Below are 22,604 nucleotides of genomic sequence, written 5' to 3'. Positions count from 1 at the left end.
AAGTAATGCCGGGGCCTGTTTTCGGCATACATTGAGCCACAGCAGAGCATTCATGGCGTTGGTCATGAGTCCTTTCAATGGCGTCAACTTCTGGCAATGCTATTGTACGTACGAAGGCGCAGAAGAAGTAAAGAATTCTGGGTACACTCTCTTGGTGGACCGACGACGTTTAAAAGGAGCTTTTTACAATCACCACGCAATGTTACGTCAATACAACGGGAAATTTTATAATTACTACCGCATGAGTGTATCCACTTTCGATTTTATTTTACATCACATAAAAGATAACATTTTGCGATAAGTAAGACACAAAATTTAGACAATGTATACCGCCTGACGAAATGCTTCCAGTTATATTAAGGTAAGTAAAACTCAAGTTTACTTATAAGAAGGTAGATCAACACTACACATCCCTGTAATTCGGATTCGGAACGGAGAACTTCAGGCCGTCAATAATCTTCTCCGGAACGGAGAAGGGAAAGTGCCGGACGGAAGTCGGATCTAGTGCGTAAGCTACCATAGACTACTCCGGACCGTGTTTTCACGGGTTCGTATCGGACTGTGATCGGAGGTAGTGTGAAAGCGCTCTAACAGTCGTTACACAAATAATTTTTGGCAACATTAGATATTACGACCAATCTATCGACTGCGAATTCGATCTTTAATTTTTTTATGTATGAGACACTTCCAAAGTGGTGAAATGTGTCCCCTCTCCCCCTGTAGGTTCTAAAATAAGAGATTGATAAAATTAATCAAATATATGATGTACATTAATTACCACGCCAACTTCCACCAAAAATTAGTTTGAACGAGATCTACTAAGTAGTTTTTTTGTAATTTTAAAAAATGCACTAGTATTAAAACATCACATTATATATTATGTTACAGGCAGCAAGCTACGGAACCTTCATTACGAGTCAAACTCCCACTTGGCCGCTTTTTAAAACTTAAAAGTAATTGTTGATGCCAATCCCATTACTGACGTTTATGTAAAGGAAGGAAATTGTTTTGTTTACACCACATTTCAGTGCTATAACTGTTACAGTTTGTAATTTCTTACTATGCTTTGGAGCAGAGAAAATCCCTTGACCTTTATTTGTTTATATAACATCGAAGCCTAGATATTTTGAAAGGGACACCTGCCTGCCCTAGTGAGGGCAAGGTTACTAAACGCCTTGCTTACAAACCGATCAATTGCATTACTTAACTTTGATTTACGACATTTGAATTTTCGCAATCAGCTGACTTGTTTTGTGATAGTTTGATTATGATTTTTTAAACTAGTCATGACAAGCGAAACGCTGCATATTTGTTGTTTTTTTATTTTATTGATTTTTTTTGATAAATGTCACGAGGTTCGAGTTTCAAATTAAATGTCTGACCTAGCTATATCATTTATTTTTGGATCTTACTTGATTATAGCAGACTGGCTGACCCGGCAAACGTTGTTTTGCCATATATAAATTGTATTGATCTTTTCCTTGCTCGTTGATAAGAGATGGCGCTAGTTGTATTCATTGGTAACAATCACACTTCTTTTATATTTTGTATAATTCACACTATAGTTTTATAAATTATAGCCTATTTGTTATTCTGGTGTGTAAGCTATATTATTGTAAAGTTTCATCAAAATCTATTCAGTAGGTTTTGCGTTAAAGAAGTTCAAAAATACATCCAGACATACAAACACATTTATAATATTAGTAGGATTGTACACCAAGAGAGTAAAGAACTTCTTCACGTCATGGGCGTCATATTGGATCGTGAGCGTAGCGATGGATTCTAGAGTTGAGAAGTTTAATTTTCACTTCTAAGCTTGCTGCGTCATTTATTTTTGTATCTTACTTGATTATTGCTGATTGAGTAGCACTAGAGTAGCACAATACCATAAGAGTAGCACTGCTTCACGTCATGGGCGTCATATTGGATCGTGAGCGTAGCGATGGATTCTAGAGTTGAGAAGTTTAATTTTCTCTTCTAACCTTGCTGCGTCATTTATTTTTGTATCTTACTTGATAATTGCTGATTGTATACCATAAGTGTAGCACTGCTTCACGTCATGGGCGTCATATTGGATCGTGAGCGTAGCGATGGATTCTAGAGTTGAGAAGTTTAATTTTCTCTTCTAACCTTGCTGCGTCATTTATTTTTGTATCTTACTTGATAATTGCTGATTGTATACCATAAGTGTAGCACTGCTTCACGTCATGGGCGTCATATTGGATCGTGAGCGTAGCGATGGATTCTAGAGTTGAGAAGTTTAATTTTCTCTTCTAACCTTGCTGCGTCATTTATTTTTGTATCTTACTTGATAATTGCTGATTGTATACCACAAGTGTAGCACTGCTTCACGTCATGGGCGTCATATTGGATCGTGAGCGTAGCGATGGATTCTAGAGTTGAGAAGTTTAATTTTCACTTCTAAGCTTGCTGCGTCATTTATTTTTGTATCTTACTTGATTATTGCTGATTGAGTAGCACTAGAGTAGCACAATACCATAAGAGTAGCACTGCTTCACGTCATGGGCGTCATATTGGATCGTGAGCGTAGCGATGGATTCTAGAGTTGAGAAGTTTAATTTTCTCTTCTAACCTTGCTGCGTCATTTATTTTTGTATCTTACTTGATAATTGCTGATTGTATACCATAAGTGTAGCACTGCTTCACGTCATGGGCGTCATATTGGATCGTGAGCGTAGCGATGGATTCTAGAGTTGAGAAGTTTAATTTTCTCTTCTAACCTTGCTGCGTCATTTATTTTTGTATCTTACTTGATAATTGCTGATTGTATACCATAAGTGTAGCACTGCTTCACGTCATGGGCGTCATATTGGATCGTGAGCGTAGCGATGGATTCTAGAGTTGAGAAGTTTAATTTTCTCTTCTAACCTTGCTGCGTCATTTATTTTTGTATCTTACTTGATAATTGCTGATTGTATACCATAAGTGTAGCACTGCTTCACGTCATGGGCGTCATATTGGATCGTGAGCGTAGCGATGGATTCTAGAGTTGAGAAGTTTAATTTTCACTTCTAACCTTGCTGCGTCATTTATTTTTGAATCTTACTTGATTGTAGCAGATTGTACACCAAGGGAATAAGGCACTGCTTCAAGTCATGGGCGTCATATTGGATCGTGAGCGTAGCGATGGATTCTAGAGTTGAGAAGTTTAATTTTCACTTCTGACCTAGCTGCATTATTTATTTTTGGATCTAACCTTAATTGTAGCAGATTGTACACCAAGGGAATAAGGCATTGCTTCAAGTCATGGGCGTCATATTGGATCGTGAGCGTAGCGATGGATTCTAGAGATGAGAAGTTAAATTTTCACTTCTAACCTTGCTGCATCATTTATTTTTGGATCTTAATTGTATACCAAGCGACTAAAGCAATACTTCACGTCACGGGCGTCAAATTGTATAGTGAGGGTATCGATAGATTTTAGAGTTAAGAACTTTAATTTTAACTCATGGCCTAAGCTAGGGTGCTATGTAGAACAATATGTTGTGTCTTTAAAGTGATAACCCCCACTTCTAGGATTAATACACAAATAAAATTTGAAAAATAAAATTTTATGAACGATGCGGGATTCGAGCCCATGACCTCCGGCGTTCAGTGCCGGTGCTCTAACCAAATGAGCTAACCGTTCGAGTACCGCCTCGTTATAAAATTCTGTTTGCTTTGTTCAACTCTCAGGTTGTGGCTTCATCTACAGGATCTACATTACAGTTGATAACCTGCTCAACCCCAATATTTGCATATTAGGAAATTGACTGGAGATGTCGCATGTTGTTGTAAATCTAAACAATATGTTATGTTTTTAAAGTGATAACCCTTACTTCTAGGATTAATACACAAATAAAATTTGAAAAACAAAATTTTATGAACGATGCGGGATTCGAACCCACGACCTCCAGCGTTCCGTGCCGGAGCTCTAACCAACTGAGCTAACCGTTTGAGTATCGCCTCGTTCAACCACCGGGATTCAAGTCGCACACGACTAAGGCTGAGAACTATAGAGCGTACATTGCTCAGACTTTGTTCACATAAAACTCACTGAGTTAAAACTTAGCATAACCATTAATTTGGTTTTTATAGTCATTTGACAGCTGAAATTATGCTGAGCTTAAAATAAGTCCACGTTCTATTACACAAAGTACATTCTCGATTATTCTTAAGCAAACATTCACAATAGAAAAGATTCTTTAGTTTAAGTTTAGTTAGTCAAAATCTTCACACAAACACACGTTTGATTCCACAATTGCATGTAATGCATGTACTACTAACATCACCGATTTTTTTTTATGGAATAGGAGGACAAACGAGCGTAAGGGTTACCTGTTTTTAAGTGATCACCGCCGCCCACAATCTCTTGCAACACCAGAGGACAGGACCTTGCAACATCACAGGAGCGTTGCCGGCCTCTAAGGAAGGTGTACGCGCTTTTTTTGAAGGTACCCATGTCGTATCACCGCACAAGGAAGTTCATTCCACAGCTTTGTAGTACGTGGAAGAAAGCTCCTTGAATACCGCTCTGTGGAGGACCAATACACATCCAGATGGTAAGGATGATAACCTAACTTGTGGCGTGTCGTGCGAAGGTGGAATTCGGCGGCAGGAATCAGGTTAAACAGCTCTTCGGAACACTCCCCGTGATAAATGCGGTAGAAGACACACAATGAAGCGACGTCTCTACGGAACGCCAAGTGATCCAGCCGTTCACAGAGCACTGGGTCCCCGACAATTCGAGCTGCTCTGCGTTGCACGCGGTCAAATGGATCCAGCTGATACTGGGGTGCGCCAGACCAGAGATGACAGCAATACTCCATGTGTGGCCAGACCTGCGCTTTGTACAGCGCTAGAATGTGGGCCGGCTTGAAGTATTGCCGTGCTCTATTAGTGACGCCCAGTTTCTTTGAAGCCAATTTGGCTTTGTCCTCCAGATGGCCACGAAATTGGCAATCGCTCGAGATTTCTAGAGATTTCGAGCTTGAGATTCTTGCAATAATGGGTATATAAACCGGTATTTTATTTTTCTAAGTCATTGTTATGGTGGACTTAAGCTTAGATCGCACTCAAAGCTAGATAAGTCTGAGCAAACTTGTAGTATGCTCTATAAATCTCAGCCTAATACAGGCGAGTGTCGCTCTGCGCCGAACCTATACCAGCAACGAAAGCATTCCAGATATCGGCTCATATTTCCCTTTCTTTGCTTATTAAGTAAGTAAAAGTTAACTCACACTATATACCTAGATACTATAGAGAAAATTTAATCGTGACCTATTTGTGTCATGTCATTTTCCTGCAGCCATAATAAACAAGTAGGTCGAAATTCGCATGAACATACAATTACAGTCACCAATCGTCTTTTTTATGATTTTAAGGGTATATAATAATTAATAATTTTTTAATTATCAGTAAAGTGGGCTATGAATAATTTTTTTCGATGGTACTACTTGATACGCATTGTTCGCAAAAATGTAATATGAGTGTATCATTTACAAAGAAAGTTGTGGGGACAGTGAAGTGGTCGACACAGGTACAAGAGAGCAGACAATGCGATTATGTAACGCTTTATAATTTAATATAATGTTACATAACGTAGTGTTTTCCGCCGCCGCGACTGTAACGTTAGTATACTGAAGTGGTAACCCTTTTGTTTAAACAACATATATAGTAACCTTAAATTAACAGTTACTATACAGCGTGCGCTACAATGGCGATAATAAATGACCGTAATCATAAAAAAATACATACGTTTTATCATGGAAAAGGAGGACAAACGAGCGTACGGGTCACCAGGTGTTAAGTGATCACCGCCGCGCACATTCTCTTGCTGTTGCAGAGGAATCACAGGTGTTCGCGCTTTTTTTGAATCGTCCCAGAAACACCGCACAAGGAACTACATTCCACGGCTTTGTAGTACGTGGAAGAAAGCTCCTTGAAAACCGCACTGTGGAGGACCGCCACACATCCAGATGGTGGGGATGATACCCTAGCTTGTGGCGTGTCATGCGAAGGTGCAATTCGGCGGCAGGAATCAGGTCAAACAGATCACTCCCCGTGACAAATGCAGTAGAAGACGAAGTCCTACTGCATTTGTCACGGGGAGTGATCTGAAGCGACGTCCCTACGCAACGATAAGTGCCTTGTGCCATACACGATCAAAGGCCTTCGCTATATCCAAGCTAACTGCCAGGCCTTCCCCCTTGCTTTCGATAGCCGCCACCCATCTATGTGGTAGGTATAGGAATATAGGAAAATCGCTTGCCGACCGACCATGGCGAAAGCATATTAGCGAAAGCGGAAACAAGAGCTGGCGGGAAATTATGCTCTACATGATTTTGGAGAGCAGGAAGGTAATAGCAATAGGCCTGTAGTTTACCGGATTCGAAATGTCTCCTTTTTTTTTGGATCGAATGGAAAAGGGCTGACTTCGATGAGTCAAGGACTACGCCTTTCGAATTTGAGGGCCGGAATAAACGCGTTAGCACCAGCGTCACATCAGGGGCACACGTTCTAACATGATTGGAGTGGAATATCTACTTGTAAACATTTTGCATATTGGTATAACTCACGTATAACTTTATACCAAGTTTATTTGTAAGGCAGATAAATTATCTAAGTTATTTTAAAATTATTACTTTTCTTATCCGATCGACCAAATCCTAGAAAACACTGCTGTCGATAATAGTTGACGAATGACTGATGATGACTATAATTTTTAAAACATCAGAGATGTTTTTTTTTCATGCATGAATAGCTGATTGTGTAAGTCTGGGAAATTGTTCCAATTTAATTAATCGTAACGTGAGAGATTCTCGTCTTAGAAAAAGTTAGTAATAGATGCGTTTGAGAAGTATAATTGATGTTTTGAAATAGTTTGAAAAAGCGTCGATGGCGCAATAGGTTGAGCCTGTGACTTCACACAACGGAGCCCCGGTTCGATCCTCGCCCGCCACGTACGAATATGTTTGTGGTTTTCAAATTTTATAATTACTATTAATAGTATTTATTACTATCATTAGGCATATTATTAGGTTTATTCTAAATATATCTAATAAATATCCTAATAATTATAACAGTACAATTATTACTATTGTTATTCTGAACGTTTATAGTGAATAAACTTGATTCGACACTTTATATGGTATGCAAAGCCTTTGTGATATCTCTGGTGTTGTAAAAGAAAAGAGAGTATGGGCACTGGGGATGATCACATTCCATCAGGTGTCAGACACCCGTAAGCTCCGTTTATCCTCCTTCCTCTTTGATTAAAAAATGGGTTCTTTACATATCAATCACTAGTAGGTTATGTATTTCTGTTCCCATCAGAACGCTAAGAGAATATAGTTTGGAAATTGGTGGTCTCTCGTATAATGTGTTGAGTGGCAGTGGAAAAAACATTGTGTGGTATATGAAAAACATATTAGAAGAACTTAAATACTATCGACGGCCATATTACTGACCGAATCCGATTTTAGGACGAACTAGTTTTTCCTAGGCCAATTCAGTTAGTCAGCTGTTGTTGTGTCAAAATTATATCTTAATATATATAAATTACGTGACACGATGTTTGTCCGCGATGGACTCTTAAACTAATGAACGGATTTTAATGGGGATTACTTCATGGAGTGCCGTTTGGTCCAACTTGAGAGATAGGATAGTTTTTATTTCGATTTGGGACCCATAATTATTTTTATTTTCAATATTTGTTATGTATGGACATATTTTCTATGAGAGAATTTAGTGACGCAAGGTTTGACGTTCCGCTGTGAAACAATTTGATTATAAAAACAGGGAGCATTTTTTACGAAATAATTGTTGATGTTTTGAAATATTATTGGCAAATTCCTATAAACAGTATTTTTTTTTATTATCTACAGAACAACGTCTGTCTGGGCAGCTAGTTTATTATATTTTTATATTATTATGACATTAAGGGTTCGCTGTGCGTATGGTACCTACAGTTAACTCGCTTCAAATGACTCCCAGAAAACTTGAAACGGTTTTATTTAACATAACAGTATATTGACTGAATCAACGATCAAGGAAGGTATAATAAGGTGAGAAGTGTATTACTTCTATTATACCTTATATAACATTATCCTCAAAGCTGGAAAGAAAGGAATATAAAGAAAAGTAGAACAGGAATCAAAGGCTTGTTTCTTTGCTATTGTATAACAGGTCCGTCAAAAACAGTTGAAAGATCGGGCTGTGAAATTTAGGGGCGGCCCTACAAGGACGCGCACTACAGGCAGCACAGCTATAGAGCCTTCAGTGAAAGTTTGGTAGCGTAATTCTGTTATGTCACCGCCTCACAGCCGATCGCCAGTCACACCGGTGATGCGGACAAGCGCGGACCTGTCATCACCCCACGACATGTGCTAGGCCACCACGATGTCGCGTCTACTTATATTCGTCTTAATCAGTGCAACGTGCGTCCTTTGTAACGAACTCAACGACAAAGAGAGTGCCCGAGAGGAAAAGTTAAGAAGTGCCTTAATCGACGCTTTTCAGAATATCAAAAAAGCTTCCGCTAAGGGTGGGGTCGACGACGAAAGTCTGGATCTAATAGGATCCATAAATTCGAATACTAGTAATCACAAATCTACAACTGAAGATTCGTTCGATTTATTCGCTGACGAAGATGGATTATCATTCGGTGAAAAATTTTCGAAAAACGATACTGAAAAACTAACACCTGGAACAGAGAAATCTCACAATGTACAACATCTTATAAAAACTACGAAAACAATTGAATTCACAACAAATAAACCGAACAGAGATGTATTTAGGAAGTTAAACGACTCGATAAGGAATACGGTGAACGAAACTAGAATGCAAATGAGGAATACTTTCAATGATACAAATCTTTTGAGCTTGGAAAGTATGCTGCGAGTTTTTGATGCGGAGATATTGTTGCAACAGTGGGATGAACTGAAGAGCACTGTTTCTGGAATGTGCAAGGAAGATATGCAGGAGTACATCGAGGGACTGCGGGAACGAGCTTTGTGGGCATTGAAAAGTAAGTCACCAGATTTTACTCCTAAAATATTTAAACAATGATAAAGTTTTGTTTGTCAATTGTAACGTAAAACATTAATCCCCTTATTCATAATAGTCTGCTAACTTAAAGCATTGCTAATTCACACTCTGTCTTCTTCTATTGACCTAAGTCAGAATGAGAAAAAACACTCCTTAGCGGCTGTTTTAAGTAAGCGGACCATTATGAATAAGGGGGTAAATATTTTTAACATACTTTTGATAATTTAAATAGTGATAGGCATACTCTAATATTATTATATTCGCTTTGTTGTATTTTATAAATCTATTTCATTTTCGATTTAATATAATTTGGTATACATACGATTATTGTTATAAAATAATAAAATTTATATATATATAAATCGTATATATATACAATTAACATACATAAGTATATATTTAATATAATTATATTTAAAATAGTTTATATTTAATGATCTAATATTGAGTTAGACAAGGATATATTGAAAAGCAAGTCGAAATAACTTTTGTACTTATATAATTTCTTTGTTTTACGTTTGACGAAAATACATGAAGTTAAACATAATTTCTAAGTGAATAGCAAATAAACAACAAAGCTATAATTAAATAAGAGTCGATCGCGATGCGCCAGCGCAGCTCGTTCGTTTATGACATAATTGAGAAACACAATCTGCCTTTCACGGCTTCTTCCGTAACCCAACACGGTTACGTAACATTGCCACATTAACCTTGTTACCGGCTTTCTACCCCGCGGCTTTACTCACAATAATTACGTTTGCCCCAAAACTCCGATTGACCCAAAACACGATCTTCATCTTATTCATTCAGAATGTCGGAATTGAAACAAATGAACAATAATTGTATGGTTTTATGAAACCAAGATGAAAGTGATTTTTTTCATCAGCATTATACAAATGATTTGAGTTTTCTTTAGTGTTAATTCCGCCAATATTTGTGTTTAAACAATTCGACACGTGTTTCGCCTCTACACGAGGCATCCTCAGGACGTTAAATGTGTTAAAAAAAAAGAGTCTCGTGCCAGATTTTGGCGAGTTTAAAGTTTAAAGACAAATATTGGCGGAATTAACACTAAAGAAAACTCAAATCATTTGTATAATTATGGATTTCCGCAAAGTAACGCCTACATCAATAAATTTTCTAAATACTAATCTAAAGAAAAAAATACAATTTTATACAATATATTATGCTTTCGATAATCATAAAATAAAAAAATGTCAATTGAAGAGTCTGTCGATAGAAGTATAAACTTAGAAATTTTAATATTAAAATTTTAAATCTCATAATTAATAAAAACAATTAAATTATTGATTTCGATTTATTTTTAAAACTAATATATTACTCAAACAAAACACTATTTCATATATTGCTATAAGCATTTTAGTGACGCGAACTCAAGATATTTCAACCATCCAAAAAGTGTCTAACTATATAAATTTATCTTTATATTTTTAATAATTTATTTATCACGTGCGCCTTTCATGTGCATGTCGGTGATGCAAAAAGTGCCCAACGCAGCTAAAGAAGTTATTACTTCAAAAATATAATTTTATATAAATATATATATAAAACCTTTGTCAGATTCGAACTCCCTCTCTAAACTACTCGGCCATACTCATTTAAAAGTAGTAGTTAAAATTAATGATTCAACCCTTTGCGTGGCCGCTTGTAATGAGACATGCGATAGATGGACGAAAAAGTTTGAGGCGGAGTTATAAAAGTTTCACTTTATAAAATTAATTAGACAACTCACCGTATAAAAGGGTCGAACCGGTTACCATGTTACGAGCTTTATAACTGACCTACAATCTTTTTTCCCTATCTTTTAATCAAACTTATCTGAATATCTCACAAGCCTTCAATTTACGCATCCATTAATCTAAATGATTTTAAAGTCCAGTGTGATAAAAAAGTATTTCATAATAATAGTTATATTACACAAATAAAACTTGAAAACAAAATTTATGAACGACTCGAACCCGCGACCTCTCGCTTTCCGTGCGAGTTCTTCCACCTGAGCCAACCGTTCGAGTGACGTATCGATGATAGATCTTGTATGTCTTGTTCAACTCTCAGGTTGTGGCTTTATCTACAGGATCTACTTTACAGTTGATAACCTGCTCAACCCCAATAATTGCATATTAGGAAATTAACTTGAGATGCTCTTTCAAGTAACTCACAATTCTGAGATTAATTAAACAAATAAAATTTGAAAACAAAATGTATGAACGTCGCCGGAGCCTAATAATAATATTGACACACTTTTACACATATTATCTTGCCACAAACTAGACAGAGCCTATAGATACAAGACAACGATATATTTAATACAATATACTTACTTAAACATAAATAAATACTTATAAACATCCATGACTCGATCTCAAACATACATTTTCATCATTAAGTTTTTTTTATGAATAAAATTACAAAAAATAGTAAGGCTCATTAACCAAATAATATTTGTTACTCGTAATGTCTAAGTTCTCTATAAACATAACGTTTTCTATAATCTTAACCGCATTACGCAATATTTTGGCGAAAAAATCTAGGTCATTCGATTCTGAAGCCGTTTCTAATGCACGGTGCATGCATAACGTGTTATCTGGAGTAGAACGGATTATCTGACTACTTTTAAAGCTAAAATCGTGCTTTAAGGAGTGTTTTAAAAGTTTCTCAAAAGAGGCAATATTTATTTACTTTGTATATTCGTTTTAACGTTATCGGAAATAGGAAGTAGGGATAGTAAAAGACTTTGGCAATTCAAATGCTTAAGATTTTATTTAAAGCTTATTTGAATATTGACTATTTGTTTTTAACTTATAAATAACATAGTGGTGCTTATTAAAATTCTCGTGAAATACATTTATTTATTTACGGTATGTGTGGATTGATACATCTACTGTACTATCTCAATAATTCAATAACTTTTATTTGTAAGTATTAATTTTAAATAATTTTTTTGACTTACTCGTGTAAGGCATTGACTTTTTGACGTTTGAGTATTTTTGTTGCATCACTTTGCATATATTGTATTGGAAATGATTTGTAAAAAGCTGTAAATGTTGATTTAAAAGAGTGGCAATGATTTTTTGCCACTTCTTCATATTAAAGCTCAACCTTTCCCTAAGTGGTAGTAAATGTAAAAAGAAGAGAAAACTTTTGACATTTATGTCCATGGCCTACAAATAAGATGGCCCTCAACCAAGAAAAAATGTAACAAATGAAAAAAAATGTTTATTTTAATTTTTCTGGAACCATAAATTAATAGATAGAATTAATAATCGATAGAATAATTTTAGCAGAATAAATTTAAACAAAAGGTTGACTTGATATAAGCTCTGCAATGAAAGACAAAATTTTGAGCTTAGCGCTTAAAATTTAGATTAAGGTTTGGTCTCCACTGCGCTGCAACTAGATACCGCAGACGTAGTCGCAAAGTACGCCAACTAATATTACAATGTGTGACGTTGACGTGCCAAAATATGTTTTGTTAAACTTTGCTAGTTATTGAAACTAAAATGCCGGGTTGCGCAGTAAGATTTTGTAAAAATAATACTACAAGAAATAAGAAAGAATATCATCAGTAAGTATTTTCTATTTTATTAATTTCATTGTAAAATTTGAAAGATGCTATAGAGTGTTAAGATGTCACACGGACAAGTATCTAATAGTTGCCGTAATAAATGAGCTGTTGTTCTTTGGTAGTATGGTATCGAGTACCAACTCGAGCAGGCAACAGCGCTCCAGCGCACCAGGTGTCCGGTGATCACTAAACATCAGGTGACCCGCTTATTATTTTTTTTATGAAAATTAGGGACGAAACGGGCAGGACGCTCACTGATGGTAATTGATACACCCCACCCAGTAAAATGCAGTGCCGCTCAGGATTCTTGAAAAACCCAAAAATTCTGAGCGGCACTACAATAATTAATAAGACATAAGTCTCATTTGCCCAGTAATTTCACTACCTTCGGTGCCCTTCAGACACAAGTAATGTTTACACTAAGGTTACTAAGCAGTAATCTGCTTCACGGCAGAATTAGGGGCCGTTGTGGTACCCATAATCTAGCCGGCTTGCTGTGCAAAGGAGCCTCCCACTGGTAAATTATTTATCCTCCTCTTCCAAGAAAAAACTGTTAACGAAACGGTATCTATATACTTTTAGCTAAATTAGAAGGTTTAGGATCGGAACACGTCAGGCGCTACTAGAAAGCAAGCGAGGAATTATTTTTGAACAAAGCGGTCGGAGTTATTTAAACAATTTGTGTGGCAAGAAGTCTACAGGTGCCCAGAAGGCGCGGGCGGGCCCGACCGCCGACGTCGACACAACCGAACGACCTTCACACTTTCTACCTGCTGTTTCTTAACGAGCCTTTCCTAATACCTCTTATGTAACTGAGCTCTGTAAATATTGTTAACTCAACACTAATAAATTCCTCGAGATATTGGAAGCAAACTGTTAGTATTCACTTAATTATATTAGTAGCTGACCCGACAAACGTTGTTCTGTACATAACAAATAAAATATTGTTTTTTTTTTATGAATTTGTCAATAATATTCCATAACATTAAAAATTATTTCGTAAAATATACTCCCAAAGGTTATAATGAAATTGTTTCACATCAGAACTGTCAAACCGTGCGTCAATAAATTCTCTCATAGATAATATGTCCGTACAAAACAAATATTGGAAATGAAAATAATTATGGGTCCCAAATCGAAATAAAAACTATCCTATCTCTCAAGTTTGACTGAACTTAAATCCGTTCGTTAGTTTAGGCGTTCAATGGAAAAAAACATCAGTACACTGGATTTATATTTAATAAGATGTACACGATGTAGAATCTTATTGAAACAGGTTTGTTTTTTCTTAAATTTGGCGCTCGGTAACCACATCGTTTTTCACACCACATAAGTTTAACCTAGCTAAGGAAAAATAAGCAAAACATTAAATTTAAACTAGATCTTTTTAAAAAAAAAAACTATCTGAGGCGCATCCCAGATATTATAGTTTAAAATTCGATAGCACATTTATCCAGGGATACTATCTCAAAAACAAATTGAGAAAATTCCGTCATTTGGAGGCTTGAAACCAAAAAGAGTGGCAAAGGGTGCCATTTTTCGAAAATATCGAATGTCTCGAAAACCGAGGGACTTTTACCAAACATAAAATATATATTTCTGAATTACCACAACGTCTTCTATCCCCAGGTACCATATTATCCATTAATTACACCACAACCTGTATATAAATGTATTTTTAAGCATTACGTTAGATAGTTGCAGAAAAAGCATTTTTTCATCTTCTCAAAATTGATTCTTTTCGAATACTTTTGTTTGTTTACGACGGATTTCCATCGCTTCGTATAGATATAGGGGTAAGACATATAAAAACTTTCATTACATGTATAACTATTCAAATTCAAAATGTGATATAATATTACTTATTGAAAATCAAAAACTACCACCCATTCCAAAAGGTGTGCCTCAGACCTGAGAAGAACGGGCGCAACAAACTCAGCGGCTCCTTTTTTTTTATAAAAATATGGTTACAATGTAAAATCGTACACTAAATATATTATTTAATAGCCTGTGGGCGGTCGCTCAATTCCCAATCAGTAGTAGGATCATTAAGAAAGTCATTTATATTATAGTAACCTTTGTCACACAAACGTTTTTAAAAATTCTTTTGAATTTCGTAATACATTTGTTTTCAAATATTATCTGGGATCTTGTTGTAAAAGCATTATATACAACGACCCACAAAAGACTTACTAACTGGACTTAGCCGAGTAGTAGTCAGCATAAGTTTATGTTTGTTCAGGTGTTAACTGGACTATGTCAGTGACTTTCCTAATTAATTATTAATTGATGAATAATTAATTTCCCTTATTAATTAAAATAATTGTTCTTTTCGTTTAATATATTATGTAATTTAATTTTAAGCGTCTTCACACACAAGTAAGCTTCTTAAAGTTTAAGTGTGTGTTATTATATTTTAAGCTATAAACTACATTAAACATATTATAATCTATTGTCAGACGTTTGTCACAATTGAATCATTATCTCCTTTTAAAGGCATAAAGGCATTTATTTTCCCAAAATTGATTCCTTTAGAATTATTTTTGATATAATTTCTAATAACAACTAGATACTACTACCGCTTCGGAAACAAATGGCGCTCTTAGAGAGAAGAAGCGGCGCAAGAAACTCTCCCAGCATTCTTTTTTTGCGCTCTTTTCAATAAAAATATACAATATTGTACAGTCATTTCTATCGCTATGAAATAATCACAATCTAGTCCCAGTCTATCCGATCATTTAGTTATTCAGCAGTGGAGTAATAGGATTTACGACAGAGACATTTTTTTATAAAACATTTAAATTTATTTATAGATAATGCCTGAACAGTGACTGGGACATTATTATAGAAGTGTATAGATTTACCCTTAAAGCTATTATGTATCTTATGAAGCCTACTAGAATTAGTTACAAGCAATCCCTTATTTCTAGTATTATAATAATGAAAATCACTATTAAGAGCAAAAAGGTGACGATTTTTGTGAACGTATATTAAATTTTCATAAATGTACTGAGAATGAACAGTCATAATTTATATCATCTCTCCGAATACTTCATCTCAAAACTATTCATAAGTAGTACATAAATTTTAATGAATTGATTTTTTAATTACAATGTTGTAACGAAAGAGAGTAATTCTTCAATAACCACGACCCAATGACACACGCACACAAGCACACATACACCCACTTACATACCCACACACGGGATGTGTGTATACACATCCCGTTCATATAATATTTTTCTTTTGATAAATAATATTTTTATAGACTTACATAAATTGTGATCTCTTGTTTTTGGTACTGTTTATATTAATTGATATGGACGAGCGTAGCCTTCTGGCACAGGTGTTCCTCACTTAATAGAAGGTCACATCCACTATCTTGTTTGTACCATTATTGCTAGTGAAATAAATATTTTTCATTTTCATAACCTCATTAATTTATCTCCGAGTATAAAACAGGAAGTCGTATTGAACATGAAAGAGGTCGCGATAAACAATGAAAATGAATCAATCGCACTTTATTATTTATATCCAAAAACAATGTCACGCTCTCAATTACTTAGTTCAGATTCTGGTAGCTTATGTAAGATCTTCCTAGGCCAGTAATTGAGCTAGATACATAGCACCCTTCAAAGTAAAACGAAATAATGCTTTTACATTACTGCTTCACGGCAGAAAAAAGCATTACTGCGCAGTAGTTGGAGGCTCCTTTGCACAGGAAGCCGGCTAGGTTATGGGTACCACAACGGCGCCTATTTCTGCCGTGAAGCAGTAATGTGTAAACATTACTGTGTTTCGGTCTGAAGGGCGCCGTAGCTAGTGAAATTACTGGGCAAATGAGACTTAATATCTTATGGCTCAAGGTAACGAGCGCAATTGTAGTGCCGCTCAGAATTGTTGGGTTTTTCAAGAATCCTGAGCGGCACTGATTTGTAATGGGTAGGGCGTATATTATTTTCATAAAAAAAAATACTGAAATGCCACTCTGCAGGTACCTATATGTTGTGTAACTGTCCTAAATCTGATGGTCTCGTGTAACGCTAAAATCTTACACGAAGCTAGCGAGCTGCCCGAACCTCCGTATAAAAACTTTGCTTCAAAAAATTGTTTTATAATTATTAAACTAATTAATAATTCTCAGTAGAAAAAATTTAAGTGTGTAGATGCCAGTTATGATCTGTGAAGTAAACTTAATGTAATTGTTATTAATGCAACATATCTCGTCTATTTATCAGCCACCAAAATTGAAACAATAATCAAATTACAGAATTAAATCCAAATCTTAATTAATTTTCTAAAGATAAGAGAACCAGGCAATAAATGTGTTGCGAGATCTCGTATATTAAGTGCAAGCATTTCTCAACATATACCAATTATATGTATGCGAACCGTGCAGCTTTACCTCACACTAATTACGGACTGAAGTTACTCAAAATAATCGTCATAACCGTAGTGGGCCGTATGATGTAACTACGTAATACTGACACCACGAATTAAAACCGCGAGTAATATATATACCAGTAGGTTAACGACGAGTAGCTTTTGACTATCGAGTTAATAATAAATATCCGGACGACCGAGCCTTGCTCGGATTTTTAAGAATGTACAAAACTTGAACAAAAAAAAAAACTAATAGGACATCTGGATTCGAACCGGGGTCTTCTGCTTTCCGGATCACCCAATGTCCCATCTGAGCTATAATAGTCTTGTATATAGTGGCGAAATTTACCTTTGTATTCTAATGTAATTGTAGCTGTTTCTCATTCAAACATGGATAAAACCATTTTTTTTAAATTGAAACCTAGCTAGATCGATTTATCACCCCCGAAATCCCCTGCATACTTAATTTTATGAAAATCGTTGTAGCCGTTTCCGAGATTCAGATTATATATATAAATATATACAGGAATTGCTCGTTTAAAGATATAAGATTTAGTCTCGAATAAATTTTTAAAAGGACATTTTTTTCTATAAGTAACAACTAACTCTTAAGAAGGTCTTACTTATCGTTTATTGGACTCCTTAAGAATCGATTTTCATATAAAGCGCCCGGTATGAGAAAAATATGGAGAGTAAAACCTACTCATCAAATGGCATAGTAACGTTTTTGGTGCGCATCATTTCTCGCGCACCTTTCAATTTCTTGTATTTTAAAGCTTTATTATATTATTGAAATTGATTTATTATTATACTTTCATAAACTTAAGTGAGAATTGTATAAATTATGGAAGAATGTGATGTAAATAATAGTGCCGGAAAATCTGATAAGCACGTGGGTACTAAGTAAGTTACAATTCATACATTAATATGACATGTATTGTATATATAAACCGACTCCATTGGACTTGATTTTGTTTAGTACCTGTTCAAAGACAATCGTTCTTGAGGAGAAAATCCAGTCGTGCGTCGGAGCTGACACACACACTTTTTTTTGTATACAGAAGGTATCACATGTTGATTTGGTGATAATAAGGTCACAAAAAGCTATCATAATTTCCGACATTTATATTATAACTTCAAGCTAGAGTCCGCAACCCGTTACTTGAAAGGTACTCTACTACGAAGTTCTTGAAATTCTCATTATATTAATATTCACACCAGATGTATTACCAAGCCTGAGTGTTATTAAATAAATAAGGTATATTATGTTTCCTTAAGACGTGTGTGTGTATTTCTGATCAATGAGCAAATATTTTTAATGCATATTTGTCCATACATATTAATGCGACCTTCAATGAAGACGCAATAAGTGAAATTTTAACAAACGATTAATTTAACCTAGGTTTTATAAGTGATTAGGAAATTAACAATATTTAACCAGTTTTCGGGAAATAGAACCCGTGTTAGTCGTATAACAATTTCAGTCACTCAAAATTGAAGAAATTATTATAATAATATTGACACACTTTTTACACAAATTATCTTGCCCCAATCTTTGCATTGCCTGTAGATACGATGGGTGCAAGAAAGATGTATTGATACGATATGCTTATTTAAACATAAATAAATACAAACAAAGAAGAAAATAATTCATTATAGTCAAAGTTAAAGTCAAATAAACTTTATTCAATTGTGCTTAAACTAAGCTCTTTTGAATCATCACTATATATCATCATCATCAGCCGGAAGACGTCCACTAATGGACAAAGGCTTCCCCCAAAGATCTATACGACGTTTGGTCCTGCGCTGCCCTCATCCAACGTATTCCAGCGATCTTGACCAGATCGTCGGTTGGTTATGGGGACCTACTAACACTGCGTCTTCCAGTAAGTCGTCGCCATTCGAGGATTTTTCTGCCGCACCGGCCATCTGTCCGTTGAACTATGTGCCCTGCCCACTGCTAACCACTATATATATTTCTTATTGGATTTTTTTTCCACTATATGGATTTCTATACCGAAGCGGGGACCTTCAGCTCAGTGGACTACTAACCACTGAGCTATATGTTTTTTTTATGAAAATAAGGGACGAGACGAGCAGATCGATCAGCTGATGGTAATTGATATGCCCAACCCAGTACAATGCAGTACCGCTCAGGATTCTTGAAAAACCCAAAAATTCTGAGCGGCACTACAATAGCACTCATCACCTTGATACATAAGATGTTAAGTAAATGAAGTAATTTCACAAGCTACGGCACCCTTCAGACCATAACACTAATGCTTACACATTACTGCTTCCCGGCACAAATATTCGCCGTTGTGGTGCCCATAATCTATCCGGTATCCTGTGCAAAGGAGCCTCCTACTGGTAAAATGGTTCATCAATGTATCAAATAAGAACCGAAAAGGTTCTATAGAATAAAACAGTGGACACAAGTCCATTAAAATTCAATTCAGCTCATAATGTTCGGCCTCATTGGTTGCGACATTTGGCCACATTCCACCACCAGTAGATCTGAGGTTACTCAATATTGTGGTCGTCGAATAAGAACCCCTACTTAGAGGAAATTGCGATAGTTTTTGCTGAAGAAGGGAAATTCTTTTAAAAGTGAATTGGGAAAGAGCGGAACTGATCTCAGACTAGGTGCGGGTAATGAATTCAGATTTACTATTAATGTGAATTCATGTATTGAATTAAATGTGTACGATATATCTCACATTTTTGTAGTGACATTAGCATATAAACATGACGAAAGAAATCTTATAACTATATATACAGGGTGTCCCAAAACTCAACGATAACCTGGTACCGGGCGAGAGGCCAAGGTATACCAGTTATGAAAAAAATAAGAAAAAAAATCTATGTCACTTAGTCAAGCGATGATAGACATTTCTCGAAAATGTTAAAAATTTGACACCCTTTGTCGCACTTTTAGGTACTGTGATCGCAATTTTCACAATTTTACAGTGATTTTTTTAATAATGTTATCTCAATTAACAGTGCTATTAATGGTAATCACAAATGAAAGTAATAATCATTGTTAACTAAGTAAAATAAATTAAATTTTGACGAGTTATGGTTTCTAAAATTTATGTCAGTCAACTTTGGCACTCTACGCTGGAAAAAAAATGTACTACACTACCTACGGCAACTTTTTTAAAAGATTTAGTCCCATTTAGTCTAGATTTCAAAATAGTACAACACTTGCCACTTTTCTTGCCAATAAAACTGCTATTTCGTATGCTATGCGTAGGGATCACCCTCAGTAAAATAAAATACCTGATATTCTTTTGTTTGAAAAGTTCGAAGTCTCCATTGTTTTTTTTATATATATATAACATTAAATATTTTTTTAATATTGTGAGTACCTTCAAAATATGCCAGAGTAATGACAATGACGGACTGCTAAGTTAAATGGTTTATTGTTAATTATAGCTCTATTTAATCCCAGGATACAGTCTGGCGATGCAATGACAACCACAATGTAGTCATATCACATACATATACAAGCTTGTAAAATATTTAAAGTTATTGTAATTTAATGACAATGCTTATGTAAAAAATCGATTTCAATAAATTATTGTTATTCTTATATTTACAATACTAAGATTACTAATATTAAAACTATCATTACGGGGAAGTGTACCAACAATACTGGCATCATTTCCACGTTGGATAGCTAGGCTGATCCGTTGACCGAAACAGCTGCCAGTGCTTGGATTTCCAGAAGCAATATTGAGGCGAGAAGAGCCGCGCCACGTTTTCCATTCAATAACAAAAGATCTATTTATATATAGCCTACTATATTATTTTTATTTTTTCACGTAGTATTTACTTTGAGTTAAATAAATTGTAGTAAAATAAATGGAAATAAATTTATACCATAAAAACAATCACTATTTGATTAGAAGTGGACTAACAGGTCCCATATTGTGTTCCTTTTCGTATTATATTCGTTGTCAAATTAGGTGATTCAATGGGATTAAAAATTATTCAATTTTGTGGAGTCATATTTAACACTAACTTTATACTTATATTTATTACCAACAATATTCTATTTTAGTTTTACGTAAGTTAAGTCTAAGCAACATCTAAGTACGCTGTATAGATCTAACCCTAAGAACTAGGTTATAAATAGCGCAATAAACATATAATTTTATATATAAAATTAACTATATTGTATGTCAAATCTTTATTATGTAGATAACCCCAAAGGCCTAGGTTATGTCACCTTGTACCAGCAAATCACGTAGCGACAAAACTCGCTCCTAACACTTTCCTTTTTAGAAGTGACAGGTTTTTATATGGTTTTTGTGTTATCACTTGGCCGTGTCATGCACTTTCACATGTAGCTATTGTAACGAGTGACATTTGATATGTGTTATCATTCCATCTAACAATGATGTCGCATTATATTCCATTCAAATACAAGTATTTTTATTCAAAATAGTATTTAAAATCACTTATTGAATAACTTATATATGAGATGAAAAGAAGTGGTTAAACCCATTGCTAGAGTCATAAATCGCCAAATATTTAAAGCTTCAGTTAGTTAGTTAATTTTTTCAAAATTTTTGAAGTCATACCACCGCTAAGGAAACAAATGGCACTAAAGCTCTAAAGGAGAAGAAATGTAGCAAGAAACTCTACCGTGATTCTTTTTTGGGGTTCTTTTTACAAAAGAAAACTTAAAACGAAAAGTTTGTTAGGTACCTTTGGTCATGCGTTGTGTTTATAATAACCAACCAATAACTGCGTTCCATATTGTCTTTATAGTATTATAAAACCTCATATGTACTATATTACCTTTTTACTTTTTCAAACCAGGCTGCATTTATCAGTTAAACAATTTTTTTTATTTTTTTATGCGAGAAGAGGAAGAAAAAAGGAAAACAGCGTAGGGTCACCTGAAATTAAGTGATCACTGCCAGCCAAGCTCTCCTGAAACACCAGAGGAATCACAGGAGCGTTGTCAGCCGTTTAGGATTTCTTACACTTGCATCAAACCAATCTTGTTAAAGGAATTTGTGATTCATTGACCTACTTTTCTTCAAAATTCTTTTGTCTTGCACGATTCTACGGTCAATATACAAGATATGCATCTCAGTAGCACCAAACACGCATCACGTCACGCTGATTTGATTCTAAATTATAAAGCCTTAATAAACTAGTAATTTAACAACAATTACACTAGGCCTTAACCCGTTATCATATCATTTTTAACTCCGTCTCTATGTTGTCACAATCGTGAGAAAATTTCATTACATTATTAAATTACTAGAGATGTGCCGACTAGTCGGTAAAGCTGACTCTCCGGCAACTATCGTAGTCGGCCACTAGACTCACTCGTTTTCTTTAGTAAGTAATCAGTTTCCAATATTTAATTATACTTGTCAAAAAAACATATCTATTCGCCATGGCCGAGTAGTAGACCGACGTGTCGGCATCCTTGCAACCGACCAATTGGCTAGTCAGCTAGTCATAGTCTTCACATCTCTATACATTACACACTTACGTAATTACTAATAAGCATCAACTTTTAAAATATAAAAATACACTACAATACATCATTATCATCATCAGC

The 22,604-nt window shown here is 35.2% G+C and overlaps 1 protein-coding gene across 2 annotated transcripts in view; it reads left to right on the top strand.

Annotated features, from left to right (window-relative positions):
- Positions 1–8,340: 8,340 nt before the first annotated feature.
- Positions 8,341–22,604, top strand: part of LOC126964493 (nose resistant to fluoxetine protein 6-like) — a 52,263-nt gene continuing 37,999 nt past the window's right edge. For both annotated transcript variants that reach the window (XM_050807650.1, XM_050807649.1), the window contains exon 1: positions 8,341–9,028. In XM_050807650.1, the coding sequence (XP_050663607.1) occupies positions 8,401–9,028 (628 nt within the window). In that variant the 5' untranslated portion in view covers positions 8,341–8,400. The remainder of the gene's footprint in view (positions 9,029–22,604) is intronic.

Source organism: Leptidea sinapis, chromosome 5 (assembly GCF_905404315.1).
Source record: "Leptidea sinapis chromosome 5, ilLepSina1.1, whole genome shotgun sequence".
Lineage (NCBI taxonomy): Eukaryota > Metazoa > Arthropoda > Insecta > Lepidoptera > Pieridae > Leptidea > Leptidea sinapis.
Note: the sequence above shows the minus strand (reverse complement) of the source record. Positions and strands in the feature narration are given on the sequence as shown.